At 59.2% G+C, this 23,787-nt stretch overlaps 1 protein-coding gene across 3 annotated transcripts; it reads right to left on the bottom strand.

Annotated features, from left to right (window-relative positions):
• Positions 1-2,833: 2,833 nt before the first annotated feature.
• DLK1 (delta like non-canonical Notch ligand 1) lies at positions 2,834-10,842 on the bottom strand. 3 transcript variants are annotated; one of them, XM_061159724.1, is made up of 6 exons: positions 10,711-10,842; positions 9,454-9,517; positions 8,766-8,896; positions 5,741-5,882; positions 3,434-3,713; positions 2,834-3,214 (listed from the first exon to the last, which is right to left on the bottom strand). In XM_061159724.1, the coding sequence occupies exons 1-6, from the start codon at positions 10,775-10,777 to the stop codon at positions 2,966-2,968; spliced, it is 933 nt and encodes a 310-aa protein (XP_061015707.1). In that variant the 5' UTR covers positions 10,778-10,842; the 3' UTR covers positions 2,834-2,965. The 3 variants fall into 3 exon arrangements, with proteins under 3 accessions (XP_061015707.1, XP_061015708.1, XP_061015706.1); XM_061159725.1 differs by having other exon boundaries at positions 2,834-3,208; XM_061159723.1 differs by having other exon boundaries at positions 2,834-3,713.
• Between the last annotated feature and the right edge of the window lie 12,945 nt (positions 10,843-23,787).

Genomic DNA, 23,787 nt, shown 5'->3' with positions numbered 1-23,787 from the left:
TAGCCCTTGGTTTTTGTTTATTTTTTCAATAAACAAAACTTTTTTTTTTTGCATGTCTGGCTGCAGAGACGGGAAAGCTAAAAAGAGCCCATCATTGACATGTTTGAAATTTTTCAGTTACAAGATCATCATGCCTGCTCCTCCCCCAGGTTGGGGACCATATACTAGGGACCATGTCTCTGATGGCTGTCTTTGAGCTTCCCCGGGATTGGCGTAAACTACACACTACTCCAAACGCACACGAAGTGCGGATGGGCAGTCAAGGATCCCAACACTCTCAGCAGAATCTGGTTACCCCATAGCAGATGGAATGGACCATTTCTGCATGACGTGAAGACCGTGGCGAGGCTGCTGACTTGGTTCTGATCTCGCGGGATGTGTGTGAGAGGCGCTGTGGAATTTGGGTGGGGCGGCCTCATGGAGTGCTGGTAAGAGGATCTGTCACGTGGGCAAGTGAGATGGTCAGACTGTGAGGGAGGCGTCTCCCCTCCCACGCTGCATTACCTGCACTGCACTAGGCTCCCTGGGGACTTCTGTGTGTCCACGCCCCTCCCAGAGGGCCCCCATCCTGCGTCCTCAGCTTCCCGCACACCGCCTTGCACTCAGCAGGTGCTTGGAAATGCTTCCTGATTGAATGGATGGCGGATGGAGGATGGATGGGTGAGGAACTGGTCAAGGATAGGCAGTGGGTGGGGTGGGGTGGGGGTCTTTCCCTTGTCATCAGGGGACATGGTCGTTCTCTACAACACGGAGGTCGAAAGCGTGGCGTAGAGAAATTTGATCGCTGCGTCCAATCTTGGAATTTGGCGTGGGGGGAAACTGAGGATCAGAACCGTCAGCTGACTCGATCAGGGGTCTCACGTTGAGAGAGAGGCTGGGCGGGGGTGCCAGACCCCCGCCCAACCGAGCCAACAGTTCTTTTTTTTTGTCTTTTTTAAAATTTTTATCTCTTAAAACGAACTCAAAACGAGATGAGATGGTGACTCCAATGACTTGGAGGGGGGGTTGGTAGAGAGAGCTGGGGTGAGGGCTGTTAGAGACTGGGGGTGAGGGCCAGGGAGGGGAGGGGTGGGGGCAGTAACCAGAGCTGGGGGTGGGGGAGGATGTGGCAGCGGGGACAAGGGGGCGAGGGGGACAGGGTTTGGGGTGAGGGTGGGAGGTGGTCACGGGGGGAGGACGTCGGGACTGTAGGGTGTGGGTGAAGGTGAACAGTGGAGCTTGGGCTGGGGATGATGAAGTCTGGAGTGATGGGGACAATGTCTTAGGTGAGACTTGGGGAGCTTTGGGGAGATGAGGGTCGGGCTGTGAAACAGGATGACCAGGGCCTGGGGGCGGTAAACCAGTGGCTGACAGTGATGATGTTCGCAGTCATGTGATGGTTGGTGACCCATGTGGATGCATGTGAGTGATCGAATGACAGAGACGACGTAGGTGACGGTGGCTTAGCAAGGTAAGCAAGGCAGGTCATACTCAATAAGCTAAGAATATACATTCCTATCTTAATAATTCAAGAAGCAAAATATTCCTAACTGGTACCCAAGGGCTGTTTAGCTGCCCGACTCTGAGAGCTGGAAAGCTAAACAGAACTCTGGCCCATCTACTTTTACACAAAAGATAGATGCTCTTTTTTCTACAAAAAAAAAAAAAAAGGCAAAGTTTATCATTCAGAAGCTGGCTAGGTCTTTGGGGATCTGAGGGCAGTTAACTCAGCAACACAAATGAAATCCACGCTGTGGTCTGGTCTGGTACCTCTATGGCCACAGAACTAGAAAATGCCCCACAAGCGACAGTTTCCACCAAACCCTGTGAAAAACCTTGGTGAGGGTTGTGTTGCTGCTCAGATACACCAGGGGCACTTGCGGTTCAAGATGCACTTAAATTGCTGGGGGATATCTCTAATCTACAGGGTCGGAGGCAGGTACAGTTGTTGGGGCCTTGAGTAGGTGGGTAGGTTGGGGGGGGCTGCCTAAGGGTCAGCCCCAGACTGCACATTGGGACTCAAAGGGGGCAACCGTTTCCAGGTGGGCAATGAGCCAGGAGGCTCCCCACTTTGAGAAATGCAGTCAAAATTCATTTCAAATACATCAAGTGTACATCCAGGATAGGCCAAAACCTTCGGATCCCAGGATGAGACTGTGTCTTCATCAGATCCTTATTTTTTAGGGTAACGGTTTTGGTTCATCACTCCCTCGTTGCTAATTCAGATTTTGAGGGCAAGAGAGGACCTTGATGGTCACGGTGTTTAAGCCCCCACCTGGAGGTGGGGGGGAGGAGGTGGCCCAGGGTGGGAAAGGGACTCGCCAAGGATCACACAGCGAGTGAGCAGAAGGGCTGGGACGAGGTCCCAGCACCCCCAGCAGCCAACCCGGGGCTGTCTCTCTCTCTCTCTCTCTGCCTGACACACGGCCGCTGCACTCTGCTAAAATCCCAAGTCAATCGGGAAGATTGAAAGGTCTGCGGTGTTGACGTGAGTGCGAGTCGGGAGTGGTGCGTGAGAATTAACGAACGAAAGAGATTTTAGCCCTTTTCACAGTGGGTGGTCATGCACAGCACTCGTAACGGTTTCACGAGGACCCCGTGGCCGAGACCCCACCCCTGGCTGGAGGGGGGCGTCGGCACGGAGCCCTGGCACTGTTGCCATGTTTTTTTTTGGTCTTTTTTGATTTTAGGTTGAGAGTTTAGAATAACATACTTATTTGTCTTACTCGTTTAAAGATGAAATTCTCGTTATTATTATCGTTATTATTATTATTTTTTTATATCATGCATTAAGAAGAGAGAAAGAGGATTCATCTGGCAATTACGTTGGTCACACGGCAGCGCAAAGGCGGGAGAGGAAAGCATAGCGTTCACCAGATTTGACAGAGAGGGGAGCAAATGCCACCACAAGGATGAGAGCAGACCGCACAGAGAGACGGGGGGCTCTGCGGGGACCCCGAGGAGGGGGGGGCGGCGGGGACGCTGCTCAGATCTCCTCCTCGCCGGCCTCCTTGGTGAAGGTGGTCATGTCGATCTTCTCCGGGAAGACGATGTTGACGGCCAGCTCCTCCCCGCTGTTGTAATGCAGCAGCAGGTTCTTCTTCTTGCGCAGCATGTGGTTGTAGCGCAGGTTGGACACCCAGGCCTCGCACTTGTTGAGGAAGACGATGCCCAAGGTGCCCAGGATCACCAGGCTGGTGAGCACGCCCAGGATGGTGAAGCAGATGGCCTGTCCCTCGGAGAGGAGCGGAGTGCTCTTGTTGAGCTCCTTCATGGACACTTTCAGGACGCGGTGCTCGGGCTGCTGCACCGGCAGCTCGTGCACCCCGGGGGTCAGGCGGTAGGTCAGCCCGTAACCGCTGGGCACACGGGTGACCTGCGGGGGGCCCGCCGCGCGCTTCCGGCCGCACCGGGGGCCGGCGAACGCGGGCGTGCACAGACACTCGAATCTCACCTGTGAGTGCTGCAGGCAGGTGCCGCCGTTGAGGCACGGCTCGCTGGTGCAGGTGTTGACCGGGCGGCTGCAGGTCTTGTCCATGAAGCCGGCGGGGCAGCGGCAGCGGAAGTCACCCCCGATGTCGGTGCAGATGCCCTGGTTCTCGCACGGGTTGGGGCTGCAGCTGTTGGTCATGATCTCGCAGAAGTTGCCCGAGAAGCCCGGGGGGCACAGGCAGGCGGCGTGGGGGGCCTGGCCCTCATCATCCACGCAGCTGCCTCCGTGCTGGCAGGGCGAGCTGGAGGACAACAGGGGGCAGGGTGAAGGGCCCTCGGGCGCTGGGCTAGGACAGCGAGGCCGTGGTGGGGGTGCCCTGCCCCCGCCTCACGCCACACCACAAACCTCCTGGGACCCAACCAAAGGGCAGGTGCCCAGAACGCTCGAGGTGAGGGAGTACCAGCCAGGGAGGCCCCGGGGTGGGGAGAGGGGTGGGTGCCGGGGCACCGTGAGCCCCAGCCTGCGAGGGGCTCCCGGACCGTCCGAGATGGGGTGGGCACCTCACCCCCATCACGCTGCCAACTTGGAACATGCCTGACCTCCCGTGCCAGGATGCCCATCTCCTCTCCCACCTCTCACGTCACCTCTCCGACCGACCAGAGGCCTGACGGTTAAGTCACTGGACAGGTGGGGAAACTGAGGCTGAGAGAGGCAAAGTTAGTGGTACCCCACGACTGAGCCCAGCCCTCCCCTTAGCTCCGCCCCCAGGCCACAGAGGCAGGGCCAAGCAGGGCATCCCTCCTTCTCTCCCACCACCGCCGCCGCCGCCCCCAGCCCCTTATTATTAATTTTATCTTCTGCGGAGTGAGCCTGCGGGCTATTGTACGGGAAACCCTTGGGGACTCTCAGAGTGAAAGAAAGCCGCGCGCTCTGTCTGCCAGGCAGGAGCAGCGTCTGGGCCCGGCTGGTTAATAGTGGCCCATTCACCCCAGTGCAGCTTGCAGACCAAAGCTGTTTGCTCAAAGCGGAGCGCACAGAGCATTTAATGTAAGTGCTTTTAAACGAGCAGACCCTTTGTCATTTGATAAATGCCGAAACTCCGGGGAAGAAAGGGGCTTGGAGCACAAGGAATCAGCATTGCTGCTGCAAGGGTGAGGGCGAGGGGAGCTGGGGCTCTGGAGGAATTTCAAGGACCCCAGGCTCTATTTTGACAGACGGGCTCAAGTCTGTTAGGGAGGAAAGCAAAATATTTTAAAGGTCTTGCTCCATATTTCCCCTTCCTGCCAGGAAGCAGAAATGGAGCTCGGTGGTCACCCCTGTCCTCCGACCTCACCCTGAACTCTGATCTTTTTTTTCTTATTTATTTTTTAATCGAAGGATCATTACTTTATAGGATTTTGCTGTTTTCTGCCACACATCAACACGAATCAGCCCTAGAACGCCGATTTTTAGAATGTTGCAAGAAGGCTGGTTCCTGGCCTGTGTGGCTCTGGGGGCTCTCTGCCCCATCCCTGGAAGGCACTTAAGCTTCGGCTTCCTCACGAGACAGGGTCGCCCCCCGACCCGCAGCCACTGGCCCAGGGCTGGAGACTGCCCTGAGTTCTCGCCTGACCTCCCTGGCCTGCGTTTAAACCCCCTCCTCCTCGGAGGGTGAGGAGGGCAATGGGGGCCAGAAATGGCTGAGCTGCTGGGAAGTCTGCTCAGGGGGGCACCAGAGAGGCCAAGGACCGGTCCATCTGCCGTGCCCACTGCCCACTGCCCACAGCCCTGGAGGCCCCTCTCCACGAGGGTAGCTGGGGGCCAGACCCCCCCCCTCCCTCCCCCTCCCGCCTGCCCCATGCTGGCCACAGCCCCCTCTCCCCACCTCCTAAGACATACATCCCAGAAGACCCCAATGCAGAGCCTGCCGCCCACCCCCCACCCCACCCTACCAAAGCTGCCCCTAAGGTACGGAGACTGGGTTTCACCAACAGCCTCGGGCACTGCCAAACTCTGATCTCTTGTTACGTCGCCTTTAGAAAATTATGCCGCTGGGGCTCAGGTTCAGAGTCCCCAATCTACTGTCATTCACGCACATCAGGACTTGGGGACGTCAGGGGAATATGAAATCACCTTCAGGATTGTTTGGGAAAAAATGACGGAAATGACAGACTCCCCCAGAAAGGCCCCGACTGAGGGGCAGCCCCCCCGCAGGGTGCAGAAGGAGCACTTCCTCGGTCTTTTGTCCGCCGACAGGTCCGACTGGGTTAGGCTGAAAGGGTCTTTAGGGGGTGTGAAACGGGACTCTAAAGCCGCTCTTTATCAGATCCGCAGGGAGAGAATGCTCACCCATTCACCACGCAGGGCCCGTCCATCTTCTGACAATCCTTTCCCGAGAAGCCAGGGGCACAGGAGCACTCATACTGGCCGTCTTCGAGGTTCAGGCAGGTGCCGTTGTTGGCGCAGGGGGTCGAGGTGCAAGCCCGGATGTCTTGGAAGGCAGAGAAAATCAGGGAGATGAGATGAGGTTGGTGGCGGGGGTGGGGGGTGTCGCAGAGGCTAGAAGGAGAGCATCGTGGGTCGGGGCAGGGAGAGACAGACACCCCTCGCTCTGGTCAAGGCAGGGAGCCTGCGTGAGCTGCCCAGATTCCCTGCTTGTGGTCACTGTCCAAGGTCACCCATCAGGGTCCTCAGCAAGGGAGTGCTGCGACTCCCCCAGAACCCTGACCTAAGTAAACAGCTCTGGGAGCCGAGGACAGAAAGTCACGACCGCTCACCAAGATTTCACGCAGGCCCGCTGTCCCTTTTTCCGGCACCAGGTCACCTGTCGGGTTCCGCAACACTGACCTTCACTGCGGACCCCTCCCCTCCCCCTAAAGCTCCAGACCAGTTTCTAGTGTCTGAGGAGGTCCCTGCCGCTCGTAGGTGGAGGAGGGGGTGAATACAGCCCAACTGTTAGAGACATCACCTGCCCCTGTATACTTTTCCATCAAAGGGGAGCGGGGAGGTGGGGGAGGAAAAGAGATGTAAAGCCCCCTGTCGGGAATCAAGAAACCTGATTTAGCCCCAGCACTGCCTCCTCCGTCTCCCGGTGGTCTGTCTGCTCTCAGGTTCTGAACTAAGAGGGTCCATGATAAAAAGGTTGCATCTTTTGAAGGCGGTGAAATGAGAGGTATTGAGTGCTCGCCTGTCAGCACGGGTTTCCATGAACACTGGTATATTTCCACCGCCTTTTTACACCTCCCGTCACGCACACTTCATTATTCGGGGCTCAGCAAGGCAGGGACAGGCTGAACAAAGGGGGGACCCGGGGCGGGGGCTCTCTGACAGGAGAGGGACCCTTGCTGCACCCACCTTCAGCCAGCTGCTCCTCTCCCCCGCCACCCCACCACCCCAGACTCTATGCCTCACTTTCCCTGCTTAGAAAAGAAGGGCTTCTCCCCAGCCCATGTCTGAGAGCCCCTTTCCGCTTGGCTTTTTCCACCATCTGAGCTGCCGCCTGGGCCAAAGAGAGAGCCAGGGCCAGCCAGAGAAGAGGTGGCGATTGAGGGGCAGCTCCAGGTGGGGGTCCCTGGGGGCTGCAGCCACACACGTGCAGATGGACTCCCTCATTTCAAGAGCCCTGCACCCTCTCAGGGAGAGGGCATGGCCATCCGTCGGTAAGGAAAAGCCCCGCACGCCAGACGAGGGCCTGTGCAGAGCTCACAGGAGGAGTCTGGCTGGCGCAAGGGGAACATAGAGGATTTATCATTATAGGAACGCCCGGCGTGAGCCTCAGGCTCCCCTGTCACTGGGAACCCTCCGTGTAAGTGCAAGAGCTAGCGACCACCCACTCCTCTCCTGCAGTGTCAAGTCTTGTGAGCCTAGCCGAGGATCAGCTCAGCTTCTCCCCCTCCCTCCAGGGCCTCCGACCCCAAAGTCGGATGGATTAAGCTGCCACAAGGGGAGAGCGGCCGGGGGTCTCTGCCTGCTGGGGCAGCAGCTGTGGCGGTGACAGCCTCAAAGACGGGTGAAAAGGGAGAAGGCCAGGAACTACCCGGAGGGCAGCTTCCTCTGGACCCAGCCGCCCCAGGCTTTTGTCGACCCAGTGGGGAGGGACCTTTTGTCTGGAAAACTCCACGGCGGGGTCCCGGGCTTAGATATCACAAAGAATGGGGCTCTGGGTTAAAAAGCCCTGATCCCCAATGGTGGCTTTTCTTGGGGCCCCTTTGGGTCCCCCAAACAGCTCAGAGGTTCTTCCAGGGATCCGAGCCCTGCTGGCCAGAGCCTGAGTCAGCTGTAGGGAAAATCCTGCTCCGTGCGGGGGTGGGGGAGGGCACTTTAAAGACCCACACGCTGGGGGATTTTGAAAGCCCACTGCCCAGCTTCGCGGGGCGGTAACACTACAGTTCTTGGGTTTTTCTCCAGGGAAAGCGTTATCCCCCTGGATGAGAATGAACCCATTTTGGAGGTGGAGAGTGGGGTTTGGTAGCCAGCCGGCTGCTCTCCCGACTTCCTAAGTGTCCTGAGCAGGACCCCGTTGCTTCCCCAAGCCTCAGTTTCCCTCTAGATACCAGGTGTCTTTGCGGACGCTGGCAGGGGGACTGAGGGACAGGGGCCCTACGGCAGCTGCCTACACCGCCAGGGGAGTTTTCTCAAGGACCCTCGTTTGCCTGGGCGTCAGGGCAGGTTTTGCCAAATGAGAATGGGCTCGGGTGAACATTCTGCAGCCTGCAAATGCAGTGACAGCCAACTGTCCACTGCTCAGGGTAATGGAGGGCAAAGATTGCATAAATTAATGAAATCAACAGATAACACCAATCTGCACTTGAGCTACTTCTCAGCTTTTCCCGGCCGTCCATCCCCCGGCCCCCACACCTGACCTCGTCCAGCACAGCCCCCGCCCCTGTGCCGGTGGCCCTGACTCGGTACCCACGGGCCCCGCACTCAGCACCCAGCATCCCCCCCGCGTCTGTTTGCTTCTATGTCACAGCATCCTCAGTAGCCTCGCCTGTGAATTTCTTGGAGTCTTGGCTCTGCGACGCCCCCCTCTTTGAGCTTCAGCGCCCCACCCCCCGGGACAGATTTCTGCGGCCCCCACCCTCTCAGCCTTGTGTGGCATGTTCCTTCTGGGACTCTTTATTCAACGGGCAGCCCCCACGCCCCCCCACCCCAGCGCTGGGTGCTGGCAGTGCAGTGGGGAGCAGCAGTAAGCGCCCCCCGCCCCGTGGGGAAGCCCCCAGCACCAGTGGGAAGCGGATAAACAGATCATCACCGTCCAGGCTGCTGGGTGTGCTGGGCGAAGGCCACAGGGGGCGGGGAGGCAGCCGCCACCCCACCGGGCGGGGAGGAGGTGGCTGGGGCGGGGGCAGGGAGGGCAGGGGCAGGTGCCCACCTAGGTCGCAGAGGTGTCCGTCCCAGCCGTCCTTGCAGATGCACTGCCAGGGCTCCACGCAGAGGCCGTGCATACAGCCGGGAAAGGTCACGCACTGGTCACACAGGGGACCCTGCCAGCCAGGCTGGCACCTATGGGGCATCAGGGGGTGGGGGGAGAAAGACGGGGACACATGAGTGGTGGGGGACACGGGTGGGGAGAGAGTTGCGGTGGCTTTCTGTGGAACTGAGAACGCTCGGGGAGGGGGTCTCTGCACAGCACTAGGCCGGTGGGCCGCAGGAAACCAACCCCAGTCACTCGAGCAGGGTAGCTCAGACTTGAGATGGGCCCAGGGGCCGGGCAGAGGGGTCCCTGGGAGCCAGGGGAACAGCTGCCTTTTGCCGCAGTGGCCCGCAGTGGTCTCACCCTGCAAGAGGCTCTCCTGCCCGCCCCCCACCTCTGAGAAAACAGACAGGAGCTAGTGACACCATGCCCCCCCCCGCCCCCGCCATCCCCAGCCACCCCGGTCCTCGTCCCCCCCCCACCCCTCTCCCCCACTGGTTGGTTTTCTGTGGGGGCGAGGGCGCTGTTCGCTGCAGTCCAGGGGCCCCCTGCTTTTTCTGCCTGCGTCACAGCTCCCCAGAATTCTGCCCTGCCCCCCCCCAACCCGTCCCCGCCACGAGCTGCCTCTGGGGAGCCCCTCCATTACCTGCACACACTGTCATCATCGCAGAATCCATTTTCGGGGTGGCAGGCCGGGAAGCATTCAGCTCCTGGGGCACAAGAAAGGTTACGCCATTCGCCGCACGAGGCCCGACAGGCCCCTCCGCCCCTCAGGGGCTCTACCCGCCTGGCCCACAGTCAGGCACGCCGTCGAGAGCCACCCGGGGGAAAGCCCCCGCCTGCTCCTGGGTCTGGGGTCATCACAGCACAGTGCCTAGCTCCCGGGGCCCAGTCAGACACCCAGCGTCCCTCGGAGAAATGACAAACGTCAGGCCCTCCAAGGCAGGAATGGGGAGACAGCGAAAAGCTCAAAAGAGCTTGACCCCGGGGGACTGGGCCAAACCCTCACTTTTACAAAGTGAGCTAAAGGTGGGGCGGGGGACAGGTTTTTGACGTATTCAGCTCAGCTCCGGAAAAGCTCAGACAGGTCCACCTGGAAGGCTCACAGGTAAGGCGTCTGAGTTTTTCAAAGGTTAATCCCAGCGAAGCCAGGCACCCAGGTCAAACTCCCCACCCCAGGTGCTTGGTACTAAAGAGACCAACAAGGGTTTTGCGGACAAGACTGCAATTCTGACACCCTTTAGAGATTCCAGCACTTTAATAGGCACCTACTGTGTGCGTTTACATTAACTCTCAGCAGCTTTTCAGACAGCCCCCCCATAACCACTGGCGCAGTGGGGGGGGGGGGCCCTGCGCGAAGGGGGCATGCTGCGTCACGGACAGATGGCCGCCGCAGACAGGAGTGTCGCAGCCCCTCACCTAGACCAGCGCCACGCGGGAGGGGCCCAGCCTGTGCTCCTGGTTGGGACTCTGGGGCGACGACGGCAGTCACCCTCCACAGCCCCCACAGGCCTGCTCCCGAGCGCACACGCAGAGACCCCCCCCCAAAGTTGCACCCCAGAGCGTGTTCACTGAGGGCTCCCCAGCATCACCTCGTTTCTCCATACCTCCGCTCTGCGCACCGGCCCCCTGCGAGCGCCACTTCTGCGGGGCGGGAAGGGGCCGGGGGTCCCACACCCCTCCCGCTCCCCGCACCCCCCTCCCCCCCCCAGGGACCCCAGGGCAGGGTTTGGCATGCGAGGATGGCAGGCGGGGCGAGGCAGGCACGGCGCAGGGCTTAGGGTTAGGCGGGACGGGCGGGAGTCAGGGCGCACGGGACGGGGCGCGCGGGGCACCGGGCGGCCGGGGGGGGCGTCGCAGGCTTCCCCAGAGGGGGCGCGAGCCGGGCCGCCGGGGGGCTCACCATGGGCACTGCGGCCGAAAGCCAGCAGGAGCAAGAGGACGGGCAGGAGGGCTGCGGTCGCGGTCATCGCGGGGCGGCCGGGGTCGCGGTCCCGGGAGTGGCGCGGGCGCGGGACCTGATCCGGGCGCCGCACTGGGCTTCTGGTTGCGGACGCGAAAGGGGGCGCGGGCGCGCGGCGAGGGGAAAGCCAGGGCTGCACCGGGCTGCGCGCTGCGCTCTCCGCTGCCGCCGCCGAGCTGCCGCCGCCGCCGCGCGCGCCGCCCTTTTCGTACCGCGGCCCCCCCGCGGCCCCCGCCCCCCGCCCCCGCCTTCGCGCGCACGGGGCCGGCGCCGGCCAGTCCCGGTGACCCCCGCCCCTCGCGGAGCCGCCCCCCACCACTGCGGTGTCCCGGAAACCCGCTCGCACACGCGGGCCACTCTTGGCTAGACGGGCACAGGTACCCCGCGCGCGTTGGGCACACGTTCCCCCCATAGGACGGGACACGGGCGCGCACACACGGGCCCGCTTAGGACAAGTCTTGGGAGCCGAACCTGGGCTGGGCCGCAGACCCCAGGAAGACGCGAAGACGCGCTCGGAATACAGAAGCACGCACAGAATACCAGAGCACTGATCGCCAAGGTCCTGAGCACGCATGGCGTGGCTCACGCACCCAGAAACACACAAACGCACACTCTGGAGACGGGGGAACGCACGCTACCGCACACGCAGCGGGAAGAACACTTAGGAGAAGCCTTGGGGCGCCCACATTCCTAGCCATAAACACGCGGGGGGAAATGCAGGCACCCTTGTGGGAGCACACGTGGCAACCCTGACACACTCGGCGACACAAACACACTGCAACACACGCGCACGTCATAGAAATGGCCGGGAGGGCCGCATGCTTGCTCAGTCATAGGCACGCAGACAGGCAGAGGACGCATCGTTATGAAACCCTGGGTGTCCTCAACATGTGCCAGGCCGTCTGCCCGGAGGCACATGTGCAGCCTCGTGCACACCTGGACATGCGAATACCCTGGTGAACACACAGACACCGGAGCACATGTTCCGTCACATACACCCACACACACGCCATCGGCCTCAGTCCCGCCAGAAGGCTCTCACACGTCTGATATTCACACACACGCACACATACCCTCCCTGTCCCGGAAGCTCACAGATAGCAGGCTCTTGGTTACACTCTTATCAAAACACGCATACTGGCAGCCAGCACAAGCACGCACGCACACACACAGGCCCCATCACATCCATCTTTGCCCACCGTGACATATGTGGGCAAGCTCACACGTGTGCTCACGCTGACACGCACAGTTGCACACCTGGCACTCGCAGGTGTTCCAGATCCGCCGGGAGGCCTCCAGCCGGGGGTCACACGGAAGTGCAGGTGGGGGGTGGGGACCCTGCCAGAGACCCTGGCTCCAAAGAACTTGTGGTGAGAGTCCCAGCCCCGACATAGAGCCCCGCACTCGGCTGGGCCAACCACCCTCTAGGCCCGTCCCTCTCAGGGAGGTTTAGGGAAGTGGAGAAGGGCAGGCATGGGGGTTGGTAGAAAGGAATCCCAGGTGTGTAACCTCTGCGGAGGAGGAGGATCTTCAGTGTGGGCTTCCCTTGCATCCCTCAGTTTGCAGACAGATGCCGCGGGCTGGGAGGGGTGCCCACCCATTTCTTGGCCTACTCTCCCCACCACCCCGGAGTGGGGGGTGATCTCTGCCACTCTGAACACTATGGCCTTTGGGCCATATCACAGGGCCCTGGCAGATCTGAGGACAGACTTACTGTCCTCGGGATGGGGGTGGCAAGTCAGGCCAGGGGGAGCCCCCGCCGCCCTCCCTGCTGACCCTAAGGCCCTAAGTCTGCGCCTAGAAGCAGAACCTAATCTGGGTGGCCTCCTGGAGGCTGGGGGGAAACCCCCTCCCCCTTGTGGACAGCCCTCTTCTTCGTCCGCCTCTGCTGAAGATCCAGAAGCAGGGGGTGCTTGGGGAACGGCTTTGGAGAAAGATCACGCAGTAGTCTCCTGACCAGCTCCCCGCCCCACAGCCCCTGCCTTTCCGTGACCTCATTCTCTCCCACGAACGCTCTTCTCATGTGAAGAAATTGAGTCCAGAGATGGAAGGTCTTTTGCCCGAGGCCCCTGGGCTACAATGGGAGTGACTGGAGGTCCACTGGAGCTCCTCTGACCGCCCACCCCCCACGTCCCTCCGAGGACCCTGACCTCAGCCTCCAAAATTATCCCCGGAGGAAGGGAGGGCTGGGTTGCCAGCCAGACCCTAAGGAGGGGCGGGGGACCTCAGGACCCAGCAGCTCGTCCCCACCTCCCCTCCCACCAAGTCACCAGGTGCCTGTGTGGACAGTACGGAGCACGAAGGGTGGGGGCTGGCAGCCGCGGAGTGTGCCCCCTCTAGACTCCTCCCTTCCCTACCTCGGTCCCTTCCCACCACTGGCCTCCCTGGTCTTGGAAAGGGAGGGAGGCCTTGGGAGGGCGGTCTCCCTCAGAGACTTCCTCCAGAGCCCAAATGTCATGAGCTCAGGCCGAAAGGGCACTCCCCTGGCTGGTTGGCACCTGCTCGCTAACCCCGGCTCCATCCCCTGCTTGCTGAGCGCTGGTCACTTCCACTCTGAGCCCAGCTTCCTTGTCTAGAAACAAGGATGGATATACCACACTTGTCCCCCCTCAAAGGAACTCGGGTTTTCGTAAGTAGAAACCCACTGTACTCACAAGATCTGGCCCCTTCCTGCCCTTGCAACAGCTGTCACCACCGGGCCTCCACTCCAGGCGGCCAGAGAGAGCTGCTGGCCCGGGATGAGGTGCCCGTCCGGTCGGGCAGGCCAAGCCCTTTACCAGAGCCCTCGCAGAGCCGCTGCTGGGAGGCCGGTGGGGTGTTCCTGCCCTCCCGGATCGATAAGCCTAGAGCTTTCTGTCGCTTTGCCCTAGTCTCAACAAAGGGTTTGTAAATTCAGGAGACCTGAGATTTCTTTTCAGCAGGCAGACACTGAGAGAGGGTAGCTGGGGAGCCGTGGGGAGGGGAGGTTGGTGACTGTCACAGGCTTCCAGGCTGCACAGAAAGAACGAAATGCCAATCCAGCCCCTTGGGGAGAAGTCGACACCGCCTGCTGGTTGCAAGCAGACCCTGGGGGCTGGGGGGGAGCACAGGGCGGCCCCTCCTCTCTCTGTCCTTCCCTCCGCTCCCCCACCCCCCTCCAGGAGAGGCCAAGGGCCCTGCCCTCAGAGGATGCTTGGCCCCTGCTCATCACAGCCTGGCAGGTGGTCCACACAGGTAGCAGAGGTCCAGGTCGGACCTGCCCGACCAAGCTGAACTCCCTCCCTTTGCTAAGCCGGGGTGGCTCGGCCTGCTTCTCCGCCCCTCCCCCGCCCCCCAACCCCACAGGGCAGGAGCGAGACAGCAAGTGTTCCTCTGGTTAAAAAAAAACAGAGGCTGGGCTTCAAGTCCTCCATCTTCCCAGGGCAGCAAGAGAGCTGGTGATGAGTGAAAGTTTTCTGAGGGAATCAAAGAAATGTGCTCTCCAGCCCTTTCCCCTTCCCTCCTCTCTTCTCCCCCTCCGCACTCTCCAAACACTACATGGCCGCCGGCCTTCACCAGCCCCCTTCGCCCTTGATTAAAGACAGAATCGCTGATCAGAGAAGCCCAGCAGGGTCCGGCTGGAGGAGCCTGGGAGACCAGCTAATAATCCTGGGTGCCCGCAGCAGGGGCAAGGCAGTCTGGGGGCGGGGCTTCAGCCCCACCTCGCCATCCAACTCTGCGCCCGCCCGTACTGGTCCAGCCCTAGGGGAACACGGCAGAGCTGGGTAAACTGGGGCCTGGCGAGGCCCCCCCCCCCGCCGGGAACCTTGGTTCCCTCTTGCCCCCAGATACTTCATCCTCTGTCCTCCCTCCGGAAGAGGACCCAGCTCCCCTGGCCCTGCCTGAGAGGCAGCTCTTCCCACGGCGTGCATGCTGAGTCACTTGGATCATGCCTGATTCTGTGCGACCCCACGGACTGTAGCCTGCCAGGCTCCTCTGTGCATGGGATTCTCCAGGCAAGAATACTAGAGTGGGTTGGCATGCCCTCCTCCAGGGGATCTTCCTGACTCAGGGATCGAACCTGCATCTCTTGCATCTCCTGCATTGGCAGGCAGGTTCTTTACCGCTAGTGCCACTTGGGAAGCCCATGGCACTTCCCATGGCACTGCTCCCGCAACTAGTCAAGCCCAGTGCAGAAAGTTCAGGGCTCCTGGTTAGCGCCCTAAGGCTGAAATATACTAGAGACTGCAAGATAGGGGTTTGCAGCAAATGGGGGCTGCCTTTCTGCCACTCCCTGCTGCCCCCCCCCCCCGCCCGCCCCGGGACTTAGATTCAGGTTTAGCAGAACCTCATCAGGGCCTCCTCACGGCTGGACTGGGTCAAGGTGGCAGGGCCCACTTCAGAGATGAGCACGCCAAGGTGTGAAGACTCCACGACAGGCATGCAGCTAACGAGCAGCAGAGCTGGGATTCACGCCAGAGGCTTCGGGGACTCGGAGCTCCCGGCTCTCTGCTCTGCCAGCCGTGTGGTGGGAGAGAGCAGGGCCCACAGGAGGAGGGGGACACCCCCAGGACCCTGCCGTCCTCTCCTTGGGTCGGGGGCTTTGAGCGCTTCTTGCAAACACCGCAGAGCTATGTGGTTGCCGTGATGACAGTTCTTTTCCAAAGCTCGAGTTCATCTTTGGAGAGAGAAATTGTCTCTTTTTCTACCAAGAGGAGGGGGCTTGGGGGCGGAGGATGGAGAGAAATGAGAGACACACCCGAGTACATTTCGGATCTGAGAACATGACGGCTTGGTTTCGAGTTCAATCAGAGAGAAGCCTCTTCAATCTGAAGTGGCGTTGTGCTCAGCTGGGTGGGAGAACGTGGCCTGGAGAGAGGCATGTGCCAGCGCCAGGCCCACTGCAGGGGTCTCGGCAGGGCCGCAAGGGGCTCGAGCGCCCCACACAGCCTTGCGTGTGACATGGGGAAGGAACAGCCTCGGCTCCCCAGCAGGGACGCGGACAAGGCCGCCTTGGTCTGGGTTCGTCTTTAGTGTTGACTTCTGCCCAGTCGCGCCTCTCACTGATTTCTCATCCTCCTCGGATGGTAGGATTCAGAAATAGATTTTTCTCGCTTCCTTTCTCGCCATTGGAATCGACGTGGATGTCAAGTTCACAAGTCTAATTGTCCACGTCATCAATCAAATTATCCTCTTAAAGGGCGCCACTGAGTCATGCTGTGTGCGTGGGGAGCTCTCGGGGGTCTCCAGAAGGGTTAATGACAGCTCCCCGCCCCACCTCCACATCCTATAGGTAAACTCACACCCCCCCCCCCTCCACCCCACCCAGGAGGGAGGAAAATCAAGACCAAGAGGAGAAAGGAGTCTTTTCATCACTTAGCCTGTCGATGCAGGCTTTGGCAAAAAGTACAGTAATTCTTCATTCATCAGAAATTCCCAGAAGTTAATTTTCCATAAAACGGAGGCGTAGCTCTTTAAATGTAGTCGTTTATCCACTCAGCATTGGCTGAGCCCCTACTGTGTGCCTGAGGCTGTGCTGGGGGCGGGGTGTGTACAGAGACAGACCCCAAGGTCGTCTCTCATGTGCGGGAGTTCAGGGGGCAGGGGAGACCTAGAGGTCAGAGACCTCTGACCTAGAAGGGGGCGTGTGCTGGGAGAGCTGTGCACACATGGGTGGGCGGGGGCTGGTCCTTGGGCTGAGTGTGTGAGGGTTCACCACTCTCCAGGGTGTGCCATTACGGGAGGACCTTTGGGAGTGTGTGCATGTGATGGTTCAAGAGCATGGGTTGTTCACTGTGACTGGGGCAGAGGTAGGCTGCAGGAAGAACATTACAGAACTTTCAGCATTTGGGATCTGAACCCCTGTCTTCTATTCTGGAATGTTCTTCAGTCTCTCCCCTTTTTCTCATGCCAGGGTCGACGCACAGACACATCTTGCCCAGACTCGTGCCTAGTCTTGGGAAGTGGGCTGAGCTACCACCACCCATCTCTGCCACACCTGCCCACCCACCTTCCCAGGAGGGTCCAGCCAGGACGCTAACCACAGGCTCCGGCAAGGCGCCCGGGGGTCAATCAATCGAGGGTAAACAGGGGACCTCCTTTAGCCACAAAAGAAACCATCCTCTCAAGCCCTGAGCCCCTAGAAGGAGGACCCTCATCCTGACCCCGGTTTAGGATTTAGGGGGGTGGTGACTGTGGCCAGATCATAGCCTCTTTCCATCAAGAGTCTGGGTCTAAGCAAAAGAGGCTGTGCATCGTGGCTCCATCTGCCACACCTGTCAAGTTCAGGAAAACACGCAGCTCTCGAGGAATTTGAGACGGTCCTGCCCTATATTTATTCTCGTATTTGTAAGAAAGCATTAGCATTCTCATTCAATTATATTCAAAGAGTGTTGCCGAGGTCCTGCTGCCTCCCAGGCGTTAGGGATCTCTGCCAGAAGAAGGTGCTGCCCTGCGCCCTGCAGGGCCCTGGGACAGCCAGGCAGGAGGTCGGGGCATCACCTGCTTGTCCTCTCTCCCCTCCTTCTCTGAGACCCTCCCCGCCACCTGCCAAGTCCTCCAACCTGCCCCAAACTGGAAACCAGAGAGCCCGCGGCCTCCCACCCCGCCCCCGCCGCACTGCCCGCCCCAGCACATCTCCCCACCTGGTGTTGACGGATTTTGCACGAGTGCCTGACCTCCTCGGGGCCAGAAGCACCCTGCTCAGTCTTGGCCCCACATCCGGGGGCCAGCAGGGCTACCCACCGGGTGTTTGTGGATTAAGTGAGTTAATGAATAAGTGAATGAGGCACCAAGTGCTCTCAGAAGGTAACTGCAGGCCCCTCGCAAAGATCCTGCGTCCTAGCAACTGGCCCCCGCCTCTCCGGCCAGCGCCTTCCGGCTACCCCTGATCGCTGGATTCCAGGGCTGGCCGACCCCTCAAACTAGGCTCCCCGAAGGGGGGTCCCAAGGTTGCAGTGGTGACCTCACCGTGTTCCCTCCCCGCCAGGACCCTGCAGTATGGTGACAAAGGATGTAGAATCTGGGGTGCAGCTGCAGTGAGACCGCCATCAGCACCCCCACTCTGACCGGCCCCCCTGCCCACCTCCCCCAGGGCCTGGCTCCTGGGCACTGCCCTCCACAAGCCCGTTCCTATGGTGATGCTCCGCGCCTCACAGACCCCCATCTAGCTGCCTGCTGTCGACCTCCAGTTAGGGGTGCGGGGCAGGGGACATTCAGTCTGAGGGGACCCCAGCTTCTTCCCCCATCCAACATACATGGCGTTTCTTGGTATTCCCCGACTCAAGCATGGTCTTTAAGGATGAGCCTTAATTTGATAGGCACACACAAACGTCCGTCCCTCCTCCCTCACCACCTGTAGGGGCTCTCCTATTAGCCGCAGAACTTGAGGCTGGGGCCCAGAGAGGCTGATCGATTCTCCCAACGTCACACAGCCAGGTGCTGGCCAAGTTTAGGAGCACAGTTTCGGGGTCCTGTGCCCGGTCAGGATGACTTTGAAAGTTGATTGTCAAATGCTTTGAGGAACCGCTGGGTTTATGAAATCTGACCAGGAAGCCCACAGAGTCAAACCAGAGAAGTCCTGTCACTAGAACAGGACTCCATCTGGGACAAGCTGGGGAATAAAAGCCTGCTTCCGAAGGTGGCTGCCCTGTCTCCTCACCTTCATTTTCTTTGCTGCCTTCTCCCCGCCCTGCCTCTGGCTGCCCAGCCGTCCACACGGGAAGAGCCCAGCTCTCTCTGGCTGTCTCACTCCGAAGCTGGTGCCTGGGTGGGAGCCTCGAGGACTCGGGCCTGCTCGTCTCCACCTGTCAGCCCCTGGACTCCTTAAAGGCCGCCACCACCTCCCTCGGCCTTCCGAGTTCACGAGCTCATAGCCCCCACGTCCTGGGGGCCATACCTTCCAGCTCATCCCCTCCCCATCCCCATCCTCGCCGCCGTCTGGTCCACACCACCAGGCTCTCTCACCAAGGCCTGTCTCAGTCTCCAGGCCGCCAAACTCCAACTCCCCGTGGTTTGCAGGGAAGAAGGAAGGAAGTGGGAAGGAAGGACTCCTGCCTTTTGGAAACCCGTTTTGTGTCCCCCAGGGCTGCACGCTCAGAATTAGGCGCACAGTAGGGTCTCATTAAGCATCTGTGGAATCGAATCGCTCCATCTAATCAGGGATGCGATCGGATGCCTTTGGCAGGGATGAGGGGCACCTTGGGGTGCAGACATCGTCTTTTCAAGCCTGGGGAGCCCCTCTTCCCTGCAAAGGCTTGTCTCCATCCTGGAGACGAGCTTCTTGTCAGCCCCTTTCTCCTGCCTCCCTCCAGTGGGCCAATTATTTCTGATCGTGTTTTATTTAATTCTGCCTTCCCTCCATGAGCGGCAGGCAGCAGCCTGTACTGGTCACGGCCAGCGTCAGGACCGAGATTGATCCGTGCACACGTGGAGGGGGCCCTGCTGGCTCATTCTCATCCCCCCACCCCCGCTAAGTGAAGAAGGTACAAGGAACAATCTTGCATTTGTTGTTTTTCTGAATAGTTTCTAGGCACCAGCGGGGCTGGCTGGAGAAGGGAAGGGGCAGGAGGGTGGGTGGTGGGCGTGTGGGTGGTGGGTGAGCTTGGGAAGCTGGTTTGGGCCTCCCCCCGCCCCGGAATGCTGTTTGTTCCCAGGGGTTATAGTGCAGCTGTGACCCCCTCTGTGGAACAGTCGTGCAGGAACGAGAGACTGGGTGGGAGCCCCCGCCCAGCACTGGGTCCTCAGTCGGTGCTCAGAGCTACCTGCCGCCTGCCTCTGAAATGAGGTTGCTGCTGACTGCGGCAGGACGCAAATGTGCCACGCAAAGGCCCGTCACCATCAGGGCTCCTTACGTGCACCCTCCAGGCCCATGTGCCCTGAAGTTGAACCGTTCCCTGGTCCAGAACCCACGATCCATCCCCAGGGATCTGGGCCCAGCCTCGACATTCCCCACTTGGCAGCTTGAGGTAGCAAGTAGACCAAACTGGAGGACTCACAAGGCCTGCAGGATTCGGGCAGGGCCCCAGTGGGAAACAGATGGCACATACAAGATGGTTGATTCGGGGAGACTTTAATAAAGGGCTATTTACAGAGATGTGGGCGGGGTGTGAGGGAACGGGAGGGATAAGCCACCCCGTGGGCCTGCGGGGCGAGGGGGTGCACCGTCTCCAGAGCTGGAAGCCGAGAGCTTGGGGCAGAGTGTGGGCCTTGAGCCCGGGAGTCCAGGAGGGCCCCTCCCATCCTCCAATGTGCTGAGGTCCTGGGGCCTCACCCAGCTGGGAGCAGAGGCCTGGAGTCCCTGCCGTGGAAGTTTAGGGGGACCTCCAGGTGCCCTGAGCAGGAGCAGGAGGACAGAAGTAAAAGAGCCCACGGAACCAGAGGCATCGCCAAATCCAACCACCTGCTTCCCAACTAGGGAACCTGAGACTGGAGGGGCCTCCTTCCAGGCAGAGCTGGGATTTGAACCCAGGTCTCCTGGCTGGAACCCTGACCCTCACTGCTATGGGGGTGTCCCAGCTTGGAGCAGTGCCCAGATGGTGGCCCCCTGCAATGGGAAGAATGCAGTGGACTGTGGATTTGGGGAACGCACCGCGAGCTGAGTGAGCCCCACTCTGGGCTGGGGGCAGGGAGCCAACTCAGCCAAGTGGCTGCTCAGGGCTGGGCATCAGGACTTGGGGAGGGCCCTAGGTGATCCTGGGGAAAGTCTTTCCCCTCACAGGCCTGTTTCCCCACATGACTTTCCCCGGCTCTGACTTCTCACCTGGGCACACGCCCTGCTGCCTGGGTGTTGGAGGAGCCGTGGACCACGTGAGGGAAGTGGGAGGGGAAGGGGCCGTCCCTGCTGGAGGAGAGGGTCTGAACTGTGAGCTCTGCGGCTCCAGGAGGGACCCCGGGGCCAGGAGCTGCAGGTCACAGTGCTGGAGAGTGGACAGGGGCCCACAGAGACGGAGAGTCAGAGATCCGGCGGGGACAGAGCCCTAGGACCCAGCAGCCTTTCCGCTATGGGAAAGGAGAGGCGTTCACAAAGAAACAGAAGAAGCTGCCCAAAGGCGGAAGGGACCAGACCCGGCTTCCTCTCCTCCAGTTACCCCCAATACCCCTTCTGGATCTGAATTTCCAGTTCCTTTCAGTCCACCGGCTCCTTCCCTGACATTCAGAAACACTCTTAAATCCCTCATGTTTGTAAATACAGAGAAATCCCAAATGCCAAGAAAGACAAGAGAGTGAGGAAGGGGAGGGCCGTTGGGTCCCCATGAGGCAGAGACATCAGTTAAGACCAAGGTTGAGAAGCAGCCACTGGGGCAGGTTAGGTGGGTTCCTCTGGGGCAGAATGGGGGCAGGATACAGAGGGACCGAGTCGGAGGTGAGGCACTGGAGGCAATAAACCACAGCTGTGAACGGGAAGAAAGAGGATGAGATGGCAAAGGGCTTCATGTTGCAAAAGGTTGTGTGTGTGTGTGTGTGTGTGTGTGTGTGTGTTGTTGTTGTTGTCCAGTCGGTAAGTTGTGTGCGACTCTTTGTGACCCCATGGACTAAAGCACGCCAGGCACCTCTGTCCTCCAGTATCTCCCAGAGTTTGATCAAATTCATGTCCATCGAGTCGGTGATGCTCTCCAACCATCTCATCCTCTGTGTCTGCATGTCTGCATTTAAAGATGGGAGAGACTAGAGGGTGTTTACAGGCAGAGAGCCTGCAGATGTGAAGTGAAGGCATAATTGATTAACTAAATGAGAACACAGTCTCTCCCCTCCGTGAGTTCCTGGTCTGGTGCGGAGAGGGGGATTTGAACTGACACCTCCACTAATGGGAGATGCGCCGTAATTAAATTACCGCTCCAGCCACCATCGTCTGCGCCATAGTAGGCACTGCGTGATTTCCCTCCTGTGGGCAAAGAGAAAGTGATGTCCTTACACATGGAGCACCGGTGTTAATTGTGCTTTTAACTTTCAAAGTGGCTTCACATGGATTATATTTACTCCCCAGAACCTAGTGTTTGTCATGTTCAGCTTTAGATGCTGGTGAGCCACTTGATGGAGTGGGAGGTGGCAGAGGCGGGGCAGGGGGGAGGTGGGAAACTGATCCTCCTTTGTGCTTCAGCCATGTAGTAAGACCCAAGGTGTGTTTGTTGAGTGAATACATGATTGGTGGATGGATGGATGAATGGATGGGTGGGTGGGTGGATGGATGGATGGGTAGGTGGGTAGGTGGGTGGGTGGATGGATGGATGGATGGATGGATGGGTGGATGGGTGGATGGGTGGGTGGATGGATGGGTTGATGGATGAATGGATGGGTGGGTGGATGGATGGATGGATGGATATGGATGGATGGATGGATGAATATGGATGGATATGGATGGATAGATATGGATAGATGGATGGGTGGATGGGGGGGTGGATGGAAGGATGGATGGGTGGGTGGGTGGATGGGTGGGTGGGTGGGTGGATGGAAGGACGGATGGGTGGATGGATGGATGGATATGGATGGATGGGTAGATGAATGAATGGATGGATGGGTGGATGAATAAATGGATGGATGGATGGATGGAAGGATGGATGGATGGATATGGATGGATGGGTGGGTGGATGGAAGGATGGATGGATGGATGGATGGATAGGTGGGTGAATGGATAGATGGATGGTTGGATGGATGGGTAGGTGGGTAGATGGATGAATGGATGGATGGATGGATGGATGGATATGAATGGATGGATGGATGGATGGATATGGATGGATGGATGGGTGGGTGGGTGGGTGGATGGAAGGATGGATGGATGGATGGATAGGTGGGTGAATGGATAGATGGATGGTTGGATGGATGGGTAGGTGGGTAGATGGATGAATGGACGGATGGATGGATGGAGGGATGGATATGAATGGATGGGTGGGTGGATGGAAGGATGGATGGATGGATGGATGGATAGGTGGGTGAATGGATAGATGGATGGTTGGATGGATGGGTAGGTGGGTAGATGGATGAATGGATGGATGGATGGATGGATGGATGGATGGAGGGATGGATATGAATGGATGGATGGATGGATGGATATGGATGGATGGATGGGTGGGTGGGTGGGTGAATGGATAGATGGATGGTTGGATGGATGGGTAGGTGGGTAGATGGATGAATGGATGGATGGATGGATGGATGGATGGATGGAGGGATGGATATGAATGGATGGATGGATGGATGGATATGGATGGATGGATGGGTGGGTGGGTGGGTGGATGGAAGGATGGATGGATGGATGGATAGGTGGGTGAATGGATAGATGGATGGTTGGATGGATGGGTAGGTGGGTAGATGGATGAATGGGTGGGTGGATGGATGGATGGGTGGACAGATGGTTGGGTGGATGGAAGGATGGATGGGTGGGAGGATGAAAGGATGGATGGGTGGATGGATGAATGGATGGGTGGATGGAAGGATGGATGGGTGGGAGGATGAAAGGATGGATGGGTGGATGGATGAATGGATGGGTGGATGGATGGATGGATGGGTGGATGGAGGATGGATGGATGTATGGATGGGTGGGTGAATGGAAGGACAGATGGGTGGGTGGATGGAAGGATGGGTAGACTGATGAGTGTCACTGTGGAATGTTAAATAGGAAAACTCTCTCTTGTCACATGGACAAACTGAGGCCTGGTGACCAGGGCATGTGGCACAGTGCCCACGTTTGGAGGCATTAATGCATGACAATGACAACAGTTTAGGCCAAGTGTCAGTCATCTGTGGGCCCCAGAAGAGTCATGGACACCTTCCTCTTCACTCCCTCTGAAAGGTGGTAGTGCTGGTGGTTTTCGGCTATGTTCCCCCTTCCACGGGCTTGTGGACTCTGGGACTCTCAGGCCCACGGAAAACAGGACCCACTCCTAGAGGGGCTTCGTCTCACCTCTGAGAGGTGACCTCAAGCCCTGGCTCATGCTGAGCTGCACTTGAAACGTCCACCCTGTGCCCACCTCCCAAGGCCATTCCGTGCTGAGTGCCGCCTCCTCCAGGAGGCTTTCCTGAACACCTGGCCAGGCTCCTTGTGCCCATGCTGACCTGAGGATTTCT

This window comes from Dama dama, chromosome 13 (genome assembly GCF_033118175.1).
Source record: "Dama dama isolate Ldn47 chromosome 13, ASM3311817v1, whole genome shotgun sequence".
In the NCBI taxonomy this organism is placed as follows: Eukaryota; Metazoa; Chordata; class Mammalia; order Artiodactyla; family Cervidae; genus Dama; species Dama dama.
Note: the sequence above shows the minus strand (reverse complement) of the source record. Positions and strands in the feature narration are given on the sequence as shown.